Source organism: Ipomoea nil, unplaced genomic scaffold, assembly GCF_001879475.1.
Source record: "Ipomoea nil cultivar Tokyo-kokei standard unplaced genomic scaffold, Asagao_1.1 scaffold1317, whole genome shotgun sequence".
In the NCBI taxonomy this organism is placed as follows: domain Eukaryota; kingdom Viridiplantae; phylum Streptophyta; class Magnoliopsida; order Solanales; family Convolvulaceae; genus Ipomoea; species Ipomoea nil.
Genome location: NW_017617745.1, coordinates 3,258,749 through 3,273,977, shown reverse-complemented (window position 1 = coordinate 3,273,977; position 15,229 = coordinate 3,258,749). Strand labels below are relative to the sequence as shown.

Genomic DNA, 15,229 nt, shown 5'->3' with positions numbered 1-15,229 from the left:
CCAATCCAAATAGCAAGCCAAGGGCACCTAGTATGCCCAACAAAGCTCAAAAGAAGCTACATATCCCCACATCATAAATGAAATACAATCACAAATATAGGAGGAAAAAGAGAAACAATGAAAAAAAATTATTAGTAATAGTCACTTTTAGCAAGTGACCAACTATCATTGGATTTGATAGATTTATATCTTCCTAATCATGAAAAAACTCCAACTTTGTACCCTTAAGATGATTTGAATTTTTAAAACTATAAATTATTGTCTAAGATCTTGTGATCGAGTGATACTGTTCTTTAACTTTAAATTAAGGTGTGAAAAATGTGACCCCAATTTTCTCAATTATGTTAAAAACAATTATAAGTGACACGATAATTGGGTAATGTGTACCCGACCTGAAGAGACTAGGGGTCACATAACGGCCGCATACATGCTTAAGAGAATACTGCAATATTTACTTCAGCACCACCCCATTAAAGAAGAAGCAATTATAATGAAACCAGACACTTGATGTAGACTCCGTCATTACTATAAAATCCGCTACACTGGGCAAAGAGACGTTGTACACACTAGTATAAATAATAGACCCTGTTTCAAGCAGAGGACACTCAATACTTTTTACTCAAAATTATTAAGCAATACTACTTGTCTGGATACTCTTTCTATAAAATATTCTCCTGTAACATTTATACCGTTAATAAGATTATTTAAAAGATATAAAACTAAACATGAAATTATTAGCATATGTGAATAAGCAAAAGTGTAATCTATTATTATTATTGAGCTAATAACCAAAACGGTCATCGACTGTAACGATTTTTCTCAATTTCGTCCTAAACGATTTTAGTGACCTAATGTAATCTCAGAGTTTTGTGTTTTTGCTCAATTTAGTCCCAAATTTTTGTATTTTTGCTCAATTTAGTCATCTGTTTGTTATTCCATCCATTTGGTGTTAAATAGATAGACAATTTAATAATTTCAATATTGGTCTATATTTACTCCTAGACCTGCGAAGTGCGAAATCCCTATGTTTTTACGAATTATTCCTAAACCTGCGAAGATAAAATTTGATTCGCAAGTTGGAAGTAATTCATACAAGAAAGAGGAATTTCGCACTTAGTAGGTTGAAAGTAAAGAGAGGTCAATATTGAGATTATTGAATTGTCTCTTTATTTAACACCAATTTGACGGAATAAAAGACGGAAGACTAAATTGAGCGAAACACAAAAGTTTGAGACTACATTATTTCACCAAAATCGTTTAGGACGAAATTGAGAAAAATCACTATAGTCGAAATGACTATTTTGAGTATTAACTCTATTATTATTATTATGTTTAATTTACAACACTCAAAATGGGATACGTGGCTCATTCTTCTCCGCACGTGTAAAGTTAGAAAAAGCCAATGGGGAAACGGAATCTTTGATTGGATCAGAAATGGATCTTGCTTTGTTTCGGGATTCAGAAGAACACAGTGGCAGGGCTGGCCCACTTCCATCATTGTCCTTTTGGACCGCTGTAGCCACGTGCTGGGCCGGAGCAGTTGGGCCCAGAAGAGTTATGTTTGCCACGTCAGCGCGTGTGTGAGCCGTTGATCTTGTGAGGGATGGTGGAGATGCCTTGTTTCAGGAGCTCGTTGAGGACACACTCAGTGGAGGGTGGTTTTAGTCCCAATGGCAGTGGCAGCCATGGCTTGTTTATAGCCTCTTTCACTACTTTGTCAATCACCTCCTCTGCCTGCACAAAAATCGAAAAAAAAGACGTTGATTCAAGTGGAATGGGTTCGAGTCGTTTAAACGTGAGTCTAAAAAATCAAATTTATGTGTGTGCAACAATACCGTTAAGAATTCAAATTTGTATAAATCCGTGAAAGAGTGAAAATTGAACTCGAAACCAGTACTATTACTTGTACTTATTTGTCGGATTGGATGGTCCATTTGTCGGATTGGATGGTCCATCTCGCCTATAATGGCGGGCCAAGGCTAAGGATTCGATTTTCAGCAAGTTGTTTCAAGCTCAAAAGTTTTTGAAATCTTATACTGATCGGGTATAATGGCGGGCCAAGACTAAGGATTTGGTGCTCAACTAGTTGTTTCAAACTCAAACGTCTATATCTTATATCTATGCTTGGAATGTCCCATTTTGCCTATAATGGCGGGCCAAGACAAAGGATGCGGCGTTCATCAAGTTGTCTCAAACTCAAACTCAAAGGTCGAAATCTTATACCTAAACTCATATGATTTAGTAGGATTTGCTCCAAGATTCAATTGGATGGAGATTTTGTGATTGATGACAGATGAAACAACCCAAATGTTGATAATTGATGATGTAGCCAACATCTAATATGCAATGGTAGCTATGCTAGCAAGGATTGGTTGGATGTTATCTAGGTAGGCCAAGATTAACCAATAACTTGTGACAAAATGTGGAACCGCCCACCCTAGGCGGATCTTACTCCCCGGCCGACAGTATTATGGAGGGGTAAATCATGGTGACTCAACTGATCAACAGAGTGTAGACTTTTGCTCAGTACGCGCAAGAAGCCCCTCATTTTGAGAGAAGCTTAACCAATAACTTGTGACAAAATGTGGAACCGCCCACTCTAGGCGCTCCTACTCCCCGGCCTGACAGGATTATGGAAGGGTAAATCATGAAGACTCAACTGATCAACAAACGCTCTTACTCCCCGGCCCGACAGGATTATGGAAGGGTAAATCATGGTGACTCAACTGATCAACAGAGGCTAGACTTTTGCTCACCGGGCGCAAGAAGCCCCCCATTTTGAGAGAAGCTTAACCAATAACTTTCCATGACTAATGGTGGACTATTCACTTCAAGTATAAGATAATGTTGAGGTGAAATAGTTGAAACAGCAAAAGACTTACAGGCTGAAAATCAATTGACTTTTCCAGCATGTGGTATCTGTTCTGCACTCCATCAGCCCTGTAATATCCAGATGCATTCTGCAATGCTTAAACCACAGCAATATCAGTCCGGGGTCATCTAAATCGCTCGCTATAAGGTAGAATCAGAAGACCGGTGTTTAAACCACATTACTCGAAAGATTGTTCCAAGTGTTCACCTGAGGATACGTTGGATATGACCCCTGAGGCGATGGCATAACCGGACAGCCCCAAGCATTGGCGTGTGCCTAAACATTACGAAAATAAATCTCAGAACGTCATATGTACAACACTTCAGCTATTATTATTATTATGCTTAGATGAAGGAAACGAAAGTTACCCCGGGATGGGGTTTCCAGTGCCAATTATCTGTAGACTGCCATCCGGGATAGTGGTAAGGCGAACCCCACATCTGGACACCGCTCGAATAACTCCCCGGTTGTACCCAGGCGGGATAGTATTGATCAGTCGGGATGGAATACGGAGAATGGTATGGCGGGAAGGCCAATATAGGATCCCGTGGGAAACAACTCCTTTGTGCTGAATCTCTTGGATTAGGCCATCTTTTCGCATCGTCTTTTGGTAAAATTTGCCTGCGGTGCATTCTGTATTTCTGTTCGGAAAAAGAAAGCATACCAAAATTTACGACCCTATTTGTACAACTCCACTTGCCTTGACAAATTCGACCACATATTGGCTTACCTGAAGATGGCTCGCCACGTTATGTCTGGTCAGTCCTTCGACTTTCATCACTTCGAGTATTCGAGAAGGAATGGCTGCATCTACACCGAGTTGCTCTACCGCCTTTACAAACTTTTTGTGCAGTTCGGGTGTCCAGTCTACCTGCCAAAACCAAACACCAGAAATGAACCCACAAATATCCAATCCATAAGTATTTCTATAAGTGTCTTACCTTTAATTTCTTTTTATTAGCCTTCGTCCCACTCGAGCTATTCACTCTAGACGGTTTATTAGGCGCAGCAGATTCATTGCTGACATTTACAGGAGCATCGGTCCGACTCTTATGATCAGGGCTCGATTTACACTCCCCCTTGATGCTGCTAGCTTCTACTAGCAACACGGGGGGACTAATTGCGGGGTTAGTGCTAGAACCGGAATTGCAACAAGTAGTTTCGACAGATTTAGACTCCTCGTCTCGCTCCACGCTATCACGTTCCATCAAGAAGTTAGTTTGATCCAGGCATTCGCAATCGTCAAGCGACCTCGCGCCTTGCTTCAGCTGTGGAGTGGAAGGGGCCGGGTACTTATCAGAGTCTGATGAAAACTCCTGGCTGTTTTCCCGTATCGTTTCACTAGAGTTCTGAGCATCTGCACCGCTATTTCTCGACTCGAGCTGCAACATCGAAACGATGGATTCTTTGACGGGCTTAAGCGACTCAGACACATCCTTTTCCCCTGCATTGAATGCCTGTTTAGACAGTAAACTCGTGATTTCCTCCCCATAAAACAAGTGAAACAATTCGGGAAAACGCAACAGATCAAATTTAGAAATTAGAAGTAGTAAAAACCTTATGAACAACATGCTGCCATATATTCCTCAATTTGTCATCTGATAGCGGTTTCTGAAGAAACTCAACTGCACCGAGCTGCAACACAGATAAGGCTTATAAATTTAACGTTAAATTTACATTATTTAACTAGAAAATGCAATGGATATCGAGTTCAAGGCTCGAGCTCTCACCGCAATGCACTTCATCATGGTATTAAGGCAGTGGATATTTGAGGTCACTGCAATAAGGATAACAAAATATTTTCAGCATTAGAACTATCAAAACTTGCTAAGAGAGCGAGGAACTCTACAAATATACTTAGTTTTAGAAAAACAATTCTCATTTGTATTTAAAAAAAAAATGCTTCACTACATGAGAACAAAAGATGGAATTATCATGTCTAATGCTTACTTATGGTGGGTAAATCTTTAGCAGTTTCAAGAAATTTGAATGCCTCATCGCTGTTTCCGGTATTGACCTGTGACCATCAATGATATGTATAAAATGGTTGCAATTGAAAAAAAAAATTGTCCTCTTTTGAGCAATGTTGGTAGAAGGAGCTAGGCCCTGGTCGGGCGCCCGGGGGCACCTAATGCCTAGGCAAGCGTGTAATAATAATAAGAAAAACACGACAGTTGTAAACATTGCACACAACAAAAAAAGACACTAGGCCATGTTGGCCGACTAATGCCCACATGAGGTATAGGCCCTGATTGGTAAAATAGTTGGTCTATCAACCAATTTTGGCTTATTTGACCACTATTAGCTGTTTGACTTGGTTAAACAATCAATAAGAGTGTTTGATTAATTAGCTTTTCGTAACAACTTATTGCTTCAGAATGCTAAAATTCAAAAAGCTTTTTAAAGTAGCTTTTTCGATAAGCTTTTTGAGAAAACCATTTTGTATGTAATCAGTTAACAGCTAATTTACCAAACACTTTTCTACAATCAGCTAATGCTATTAACTAGTCAAACCACTAACCAATAAGCTAACAGCCATTTACCAAACACCCCCAAAATTCTCTCGGCCTAGGGGTGCCTAACGTCTAATCAGTGTAGGCCGATTTTTACAACAGTGCTTTTGAGATTCCATGACAAAAACCTAAAGTTGAAGAAGACAAATGGGGTGAATTTGCAGAGGCCATAGATAGTTGAAAAAGAACGAAAAAAAAAAAGATACCCAACACACTTTAGGAGCTACTTTTCCTGCTCTGGATTGGCACAATAATATGGGGCTGCTTTATCATTTCAATTCCTTTATTCACCAAAACCTTTTGAAACCATGCTGGTTTTCATGAACTATATAAAAAAGCACAAAAGGAATTTCTCGAAAAGTATAGTAGTACCTCTACGATTGCAACATGAAACGCCTCAGATTTGTTTGAGATTGCCAATAAAGCTTCATTCTCTTTTTGGAATGTAGAAACTGCAGGGAAAGATCAGAGCCATAACTCGTGTTACTTATTTGCAAACAATGGATGAATGCATGTATGCTAGTACAAGAACTCTTATGGAGAGTAAAAAATAAGTTTACCACTGTAAAAAATAGCTCATCAAGTGGGACATTTTTGCAGCAATGATTGAGGCACATACAAGTTTTAAAGGGCATTACTAACCCTTTTTTAAATACTACAAATAAACACTGAAATACCTACTGATATTATTGACTCGTCGACCAAAATGGTAAATTAAATATACTATGGGTTTCGTTGATTTACCTACCTATGAATTTTTCTGTTGGTAAATTTGATTTTTTTTTTATTGAAAGAAGCAATAGCTTATAGCTATGGAGGAGGTATTGCATAACCCAATACACTATATATGCATTAAATGTATAGTGTTATTCCAATAAAGTTTCTCTCCGGCCTGCAGATCAATCCTCTCCAAAAGTTGAAAACTGTGGACTGAGGCCGGTAAAGGCCAAGTCTAACATTAGGTGGATGGGGATTGTTGGGCGATGGCCGATAAAGGGCTTAAGGCCAAGTCCAACACCCAGCGTCTCGAAAATGTGTGGTGGTATAAGAAAATAAAGTTATGCCTTTGCTATTAGCTAGAGCTTTTGGCGGAGGTAGGTAAAGGGCTTAAGTCAAGTTCAGCACCCAGCATCTCGAAAATGTGTGACATTATAAGGAAATAAAGTTGTGCCTTCGCTACTAGCTTTTGGTATAAGTGATAAGCGCTTGATCCTAACAATTGATATCAGAGCCCAATAAAGACTGGATCGTAAGTGGTAAACGCTTGATCCTAAAACTACCAGAGGAGGAAACAATTGACCTTTGTGACAACCTACTTGGTACTATCTAAATTATTGGTACTACTACACTATTTGTCTATGAAAACAGTAAATCCCATTAAACTACCATGATGCTTCTCAAAGGACTATACTATGAGAAAGGGTAAGTGTAGTATCTTTGAGAAATGGGTAGATCAGATTACCTATATAGTTCATTTCCTCAAGCTTTGATCTCATCTCAGCAGCAGAATTGGTGTCCTCATCAAGAAGGAGGACCCTAAGGCCCTTAGGGAAATCTTTCCAATCCAATAAATCATTAGCAGTGCAAACCATTGCTGATTGGCATCCTATCCTTCTCAGGCAGCCTTTCCACTCAAAATATGGCCACTTATCAGCATCATCTAATCACTCTGATGAATTTCCTACAATTAGTAGATGAATCATCAGTGTAAGAAAGATGAAGAATATATAAGAGAAAGGAGGAGTTTGAATTGAGATCTGCAAGTATAAGAGGAAGGGGAAACTTTTGAAAGAAATGAAAGAGCACTAGAAATCTCCAAACCCCATCTGGGAAATGCATGAAACTGAATCAAGAAAAAGATTTTTTTTTTTTTAAAGAAAAAAAAAAGACTACCCTTTGGTGAAACAACAACTAACTCCAAAATTTTCACATATAATTTGATGCATGGACTTTTCATGTGTTAAAACACATTCAAAGAGCTGGATGGGTGAAGAACATGAGTTAATGCTTGAAGAGAAATGCATGAAAAGATATATAGCAGAAAACCCACCAAAAAAGAGAGGAGCTTTTGCTCACTTAGCTTGATTTCTAGCTTGCACTTAACCTTCTTTAGGGGATGTTGTATCTAGCTGTACAGAAAGAAACAGATACCAAAGAGAGAGAAATAGGCAGTACATAGACTGTGAAAGAGAGAGGGAGAAACAAAATTCAAGAGGAGAGAGAGAGAAAGAGAGTCAGGTAGATTGCTTGAAGTGCGCTTTATGAAGTTGCCTGTGACTATTTTGAACAGTAGCTATCTGCTATTACGAGCCACAGAATATGCAATTACCTTCGAGCACCTTTTATGAAAAAAATACTACATGTACTCTCATTTTTACTTTCATACATAAAATCTTAATGTAGACACGTATTGAGATCGACATGACAAAAAATAGCTTATCAGTGCTCGCCACATAGAGAGTAAAATTTAAGGAGTAAGATTTGAGAGTCTATCGTCTATGTGGTAGAACTCTACCTTTTATTGGTCCAACACAATATTTCTATTAACTTAATATAAAAATAAAAAATAATTTCTACTACTATCCATGTTAATAATATTTGATATAATCATGTATAATATGCTTAATTGTATTAGGTATACGACACTACCAATATTGATAATATCTCATATAATTAAGGGTGCGTTTTTTTTCCAAATATTAAAATCAAAATGGTAATAATTATAATCAAATACATAGAAATGATAATGTGTTTAAATAGGAAGAGGTACTGTGGAAGAGGGGAAGAGGTACTGGTGGGTGGAGGCCGGAGAGGTTAGACATGGTGGTGGCGGATGGGGCGTGGTGTGCACTACATGAAGGGGCGAGAGTCTTCACCTTGGAGACGCAAATATAGAATCACTCAGCCTTTTTCTTAGATATTTATAAGCCACATGTGGGAGGGGGAAGGAAGAGGTTTTGGTTTGAGAATGTTTGGTTGTTTGACGAGGGGTGCAACAGGGTGGTTAAAGAGGCATGAGAAGGGACTGTGGGTATGGGATTTCAGGATAAGCCGAGGAGGTGTGGTGAGAAGTTGGTGGGCTGGGGTGGGAACAAATGCCATAAGTTTGGGAAGTGTATTGCTCAGCTGCAGAGGGAGTTAAGACCATTGCGTGGCAGGATAGATCAGGTCTCTTCGAAGGTATTTTATGGGAAGGAAGTGGAGTTGCTCCTTTTGCAGCTTTAGGAAGACGCTTATTAGAAGCAAACGGCTAATCAACATTGGCTGAGGGAGGGGGACTCTAATACCAAGTATTTCCATCTCTCTAAATCTAATAGAAAGAGGAAAAATCACCTACATAGGTTGAAGGGTGAGGGGGGGAGGGGGGGTGGGTGGGTAGAGGGGGAGAGATTGGGAGCATTGGTGGCGGGGTATTTTGATCATATTTTTCAGAGTGCTAGTTGTCATGGGGAGGGGTTCTTTACCACCTTGCAACCTCGGGTTACAACGAAAATGAATGATATGTTGTTGAGGCCTAGTGTAACACCCCGTGTTACGACCCCTAAACCCAAATTAATTAATTAATTACCCAGCCCAAAAAGGGAGTCAAGACCCACTAATTAGCCAAAAAGAGGTTCACCATGGTCTGTGGGCCTTTATTCCTAAAAGCCAATCCCTCAGTCCTATAAGAAATAGAATTAGTAAAACCATGCCACCTAGACCCTAATTAGGACTCTTAAGTATATAAATAGGGGCATAGGGGGGGGGGGGGCACCTAGGATTCACACCACAAATAATCCCTCACCACACAAGAAAGTTCCAAGAATTCCCCTAGGAGAAATCAAGAAAGAGAAATCTTAAAGAAAGACCCTTCATAGCCAAGGAAATTAATTAAGGCTAAAAGGTAACCCATGTCTCAACAAAACCTATTTTCTTCGCTATAATCTCTTTCCTTGGCCTCCCTCTATATTCTTGTGTCTTGATTGAATTCTTCTATGATAATTATGATGATTGATAAGATGACTTATATGCTTTCTTGAGAATCCTGATGACCTTGATGTTAAAAAGAAGTTCTTGATTATGATATGATGATTCTTAACGAATCTTGATATTTTCTTGATGTTGAGAATAAAATATGTTCTTGATGATTTGGGTGGGATTAGAGCCCTAGGTTGGATTGGGAATTTGTATTGAGGACGTTCTTGATTTATATTTTGGTGGGAATTCGCATGTTCGGGTGTTGTTTATATTTAGAAACCGTAATAGGCTAAGTCCTACATGATTCTTGCTTTTGATCCGTTAATTGCTCGTGTGATGTCGTTATTTGCGTTTAAAAGTGTCTAAGCATGGTTTCGGGCTCCACAAAGGACCCCGGGACGAATTTATGATGAATGAGTCAGTGGGGGGTATGTGGGGGTGGGGGAACCCACCACCTACCCGTTGTCCAAAAGGGCGCTGCCCGGCAGCGGGCAGCGGGCTACCCGCTGCCCGGAATAGCGCCCACCGGCGGGCAGTCGGCGGGTGACCCCCACCCACCAGCTACCCGCTGGTCCACACCCCACCCTGGGTCCCCGGCTTCCCCATTTGATGTTCCCCATTCCCCATGGTGTCCCAACGGACCCCGTTTGTCGTGCCTGAGTCTAGTTTGGAATTTCGGGTACCATTCGTAGGTTAAACGAGTCTTAGGAATTGCATGCTAGTTGAATTGGTAACCCGTGGACCTAGGTGGAAGTTATATGAGCCCTTAGGAACTATTCTTAGTATGTGAATGAGCACATGTAAACTTAATTATATGTCTCCCTCTTCCCTATGTGAATTATGTGTTATTATGTGCTATTGTGTGTTACGTGGTGCATGACCCCAACTTGGTTAAGATCAATTGGGCTATACGGGCAGTTGAATGGGATGAGAACCATCCCAACTGTTAACCAGGCCGGTTAAGATCGGTCAGGGATATTAATATAGGACTGAGGTCCACTATACGGGCAGTTGAATGGGTTGAGAACCATCCCAACTGTTAACCAGGCTGGTAGAGACCGGTTAGGTATATAAAGATTATGTATAGGACTGAAGGTCCACATAGGCCTCGGTGATATGACCCACCGACCGAGACGCGCCAGGCGGTATGGGGCCAACAAGCCAAGGAAGGTTGTAGTCCACCGACTTGAGTAATCAGGCGGTGTGTAGGGCTACGGCTGGCTGCGACCCACCGAGTGGTGGGACATCGGTATGTAGGACCGTAGTCTCCGAGGATCTTTGCCCACCGACTGAGTTTAGCTCAGCGGTGTGTCGGGCTTGATCCGCTACGGCCCACCGATTGTGCGCATCAACGGTGTGTAGGGTCGTAAGTTTCCCCTTGTAAAGGGGATCTTGGTCCACCGACTGGGCGCGTCAGCAGTGTGTAGGATCGTGGTCCGACGTTGAGTTCGTCAGCGGTTCTCAAGGGTTGGTTGCGATCAACTCCCCTCGTACCGCGGTACTGAGGTAGGGTGCTGCGGGGCCGTGTTAATGCTATAGGCATTAACCCTCATGTTCGGGGCATGCGATTGGTCCCGTGGCGCCATCGATGATTATGTGATATGAATGATGATTGGATGATGACGTGGATTGGAATTGAGAAGTGGCTTGTGACCGTAAATGCGTATTCCTTAAGATGTTATTGTTGTTGTCTGATGTATTTATCCCTATTTGCTGAGTCTATTCCTAGTTTTAAAACTAGTGTCTCTTAAGTATATGTCTTCCTGCTTCGAAATGATTTTTGTATATCTATATCTATCTATACTATATTTCAACGCGTTGGAGTGGGTTACCAGCATCTCTCGCTGAACAGATATATTTGGCTTTCAGGCACAGAGGAGTAGACACTGGAGCGCGCTAGAGACTTGAAGCGTAGAGTAGATAGTTTCCCTTTCGGCCTGCGTGCCGTATTTACACTATTGAGGATATTAGTTAGTTAGCCTGTGCACCTGAGTTCTCCAGCTCAGGTGTGGCATAGCACCCTGTACTCTATTATACTATGCTTTGGGATTTAATGAGAATTTACCTTTATTATATAAGTCTTAAAAGTTGAAAAATTTCGGGGCGTTACACCTTTTACTGCTGAGGAGATGAATGATGCTCTGTTCTCAATGTTTCTAGATAAAGCCCCTGGTCCAAATGCGATGAACTCGGGCTTTTTCTAGAAATTCTGGGATGTAGTGAGAGGGGATGTGGTGTCGTTTGTGCTGGGTTGTTTGGAGGAGGGTATGTTCCTCCTGAACTTGAATGATGCTAATGTGGTGCTAGTCCCTAAGAAAAAGGTCCCTAAGCTAGTAACCGACCTTAAACCGATTACACTCTGCAATGTGGTCTATAAGGTCATGGCTAAGATGTATGTGAATCGTATAGACCGACCTTGGATCAAATAAAAAAGCTTCTACAGGTAAAAAATGCGCACAAATTCTGACCGTAGATGCAATGCAAATCAACAGCCCAGATTGAATACTAATTAAAAAATGCGCGGTGGCATATTTGTAAATTTGAGTAAGTTGGTCAGATTGTCTTTTGTATTCGAGTGCATATTTTTCTTCTTTGAGTGCACACTTTTCCTTCTTCAAGTGTATATTTCTCTTCTTCGAGTGCATCTTTTTTGTTTCAATACTTAGTTTCTCATTTGAGTGTACATCTTTGTGCCTTTAAGTGCACGTTTTGTAGCCTTCAAGTGCATGTTTTCCTTTCTAAGAGTGCACAATTAATTCTCTTCTAATTTCCCCTTTTAGTTTTTTTTTTTTTTTTTTTTTTTTTTTTTTTTTTTTTTTTGCCATTGCCTTCTAGTGATCCTCCCTATGCTTTGAAGTGCTCAATTTAATGTCTACAAGTGCATATGTGTCTTACTATTGTGTTAAAAAAAGTAATACTTAGCATTCCTTTGAACCATTTTTTTTTTCCTTCTAGTCCATGTTTTTATCCTTCAAGTGCACGTTTTGTAGCCTTCAAGTGCATGTTTTTCTTTCTAATAGTGCACAATTAATTTCCTTCGATTTTTTTTTTAAAAATCTCCCTTGCCTTCTACTCTTCTAGTGATCCTCTTTATGCCTTCAAGTGCTCAATTTAATGCCTACAAGTGCATGTGTCTTACTATTGTGTAAAAAAATAATACTTAGCATTCAAGTGAACCATTTTTTTCCTTCAGTGCAGGTTTTTTGGCCTTCAAGTGCACATTTTTATGCCTTCAAGTTCATGTTTCTTTGCCTTAAAGTGCACAATTCTGGGCAGCATTTGTTATATTTTGTGCATTATTTTTAATAACATATAACTAAATTTCTAATGAAATTTGTGAGATTTACAAACGATTTGTATGGGTAATTGGTTTAATAACACTTAAGTTGAATAACCTCCCTTTTTGGTACCATAAATTTCATCAATTGCACATCTATTTGCCTTCGATTGCACATTTTTTGCCTTCAAGTGCACATTTTTATACCTTCAAGTGCATAGTTTTGAGCTTTTAAGTGCACATTTCGTATACAATTGATTTTAAGAGAGTCATTAATCCTAGTGCAAATCATAGTTCACAGTATTTTCGTATCAAAAGTGTTGTGCGTATATGATCCTAAACCTATATATACATAGCGGCAGTGGCTAATTACTGAAGATTTGAAGATTTAAGCGCGTTTTGGTAAGTGGGGGGGGGGGGGGGGTTATGGTAATTATAGTGGCCATTTATAGCGGTCGCTTGACAAAATACACCAACAGTATTAACAAAAGGCACCAATAGTGTCAGGGAAAAACACAACAATGAAATGCACTAATACACCAAAAACACAACACACCCAAAAAAATACACCATATAACGCCCCCACTCTTAATGGTGTATTTCTGAACACTGTGTGGTGCTTTTATTCATACCTAATGGTGCGTTTTGGTGATGTATACCTAATTGCATCACCTAATTTGTGCATTTTCTAACATGGATGGTGTATATTTGTATAACTATTGGTGCGACCGCACTGCACCTGAACTTGGCACCAACAGGAATCTACAAATACCCCATTATAAGGCAAATAATGCACCAATTACACAAATAAAACACACAACAACGTTATTTTCCCTATTCCAGTGCCCAATGACGACTTTAGCCTTGCAGTTCGCGTAATAGGAGAACGTGCGCGAAAATATTGGAGAAGCTTTGATGAATGTGATTCATTGAATTTATATAATCTAATGGTCTGTAATTGACCGTACCGCCGCACCTAACAACACTGACTCACATGAACTCCCCTATATTACATATATATGTATGTACATATATATGTAATATATATATATATATATATATATATATATATATATATATATATATATATATATATATATATATATATGTAATGTATATATATATATATATATATATATATATATATATATATATATATATATATATATATATATGTACGTATATATATATATATATATATATATATATATATATATATATATATATATATATATACATATATATACATTACGTATATATATATATATATATATATATATATATATATATATATACATATATATATATATATGTACATATATATATATATACGTAATGTATATATATGTATATATATATATATATATATATATATATATATATAGGCTTTGGATCTGGTGCACCCCTCTAATAGATGCGCCCATGAGGTCTAATAATACCCATTGATTGAATTCCCATCTATGGTTGAGATTAAAAAAAATAATGTCCATTATTATCTATGGTAAGGTTAAATTAGTAATTGTAAGGCTGATTTAATTAAGGACTTAAATTAAATGGAATATGAATCATCTTTTGCTGCTTTTGAGGATGGAAATTAAAAGATTCTATTAATAAAAAGATTAGAGGACATAATTAGCGTTAACAATGGGAGATGTGTGATGACGTCCCTGGTGATAGTAGGAGCAACAATTTAGGACTTTCAGCAAATGGATATTGGCAGTAACGGTAAGTGCATATTCACCTCTAAGTCTGTGCGCTACCATGGTTTTTCCCGAAATGGTTGAGGTGTGAAACGGGTTTGGGGGTGGTCGATAGCAGGCGTTCACAAATCGTGTGCGTACAGGTACACCTGCTTGTGCGTACACCGTACTACGTTGTAGTGAAGGTAGTCTGTGTCTGTGTTGTTTTTGTTTTGCGTTGTACCGGTCAGTGCATATATACTTTTGTGTCTGTGCATATTCGGTGGTTTTTTTTTCATCCTTGCATACTTCGTGTCTGTGCATATGCTGGCTTTTGTATACTGCTTATAAAATATACGCCGTACTACCTAACAAACAACCTACACTGTGGCCGTGTTTTTGGTTTTTGGTTTTTTTTTTTTTTTTTTTTTTTGGTTTGTACCAGTAAGTGCATGAACGGTTCGTGTTTGTGCATATGCTGGTTTTCGTAGAATGCTGATAAAATGTACGCCGTACTACCTAACAAACAACCTACACTGTGGCCGTGTTTTTGGTTTTTGGTTTTTTTTTTTTTTTTTTTTTTTTTTTTTTTTTTTTTTTTTTTTTTTTTTTTGGTTTGTACCAGTAAGTGCATGAACGGTTCGTGTTTGTGCATATCCTGGTTTTCGTAGAATGCTGATAAAATGTACGCCGTACTACCTAATAAACAAAATAGACTGTGACCGTGTTTTGTGGTTTTTTTTTTTTTTTTTGGTTTGGACCATTAAGTGCATGAACACTTCGTGTCTGTGCATATGCTGGTTTTTGTATAATGCTCATCTACTGCATATTTCATCTAATAAACCCATGCTATTGCATATACCTCATATTGCACAGATTATAGAGTAAAATGCATACAAAATGCACAACACATGATGTTTACCAATAGAAC

At 38.9% G+C, this 15,229-nt stretch overlaps 1 protein-coding gene across 6 annotated transcripts; it reads right to left on the bottom strand.

Annotated features, from left to right (window-relative positions):
* Positions 1–1,268: 1,268 nt before the first annotated feature.
* Positions 1,269–7,626, bottom strand: LOC109185389 (two-component response regulator-like APRR2). Of its 6 annotated transcripts, XM_019335394.1 has the most exons (13): positions 7,436–7,624; positions 6,848–7,066; positions 5,758–5,837; positions 4,823–4,889; positions 4,603–4,649; positions 4,430–4,507; positions 4,115–4,329; positions 3,814–4,072; positions 3,603–3,743; positions 3,241–3,513; positions 3,080–3,148; positions 2,883–2,960; positions 1,269–1,734 (listed from the first exon to the last, which is right to left on the bottom strand). In XM_019335394.1, exons 2-13 carry the CDS (start codon positions 6,975–6,977, stop codon positions 1,570–1,572), a joined length of 1,602 nt encoding a protein of 533 aa, XP_019190939.1. In that variant the 5' UTR covers positions 6,978–7,066; positions 7,436–7,624; the 3' UTR covers positions 1,269–1,569. The 6 variants fall into 6 exon arrangements, with proteins under 6 accessions (XP_019190939.1, XP_019190940.1, XP_019190937.1 ...); XM_019335395.1 differs by having other exon boundaries at positions 2,883–2,968; positions 3,814–4,329; positions 7,436–7,626; XM_019335392.1 differs by having other exon boundaries at positions 3,814–4,329; positions 6,848–7,052; positions 7,432–7,624.
* Positions 7,627–15,229: the final 7,603 nt, after the last annotated feature.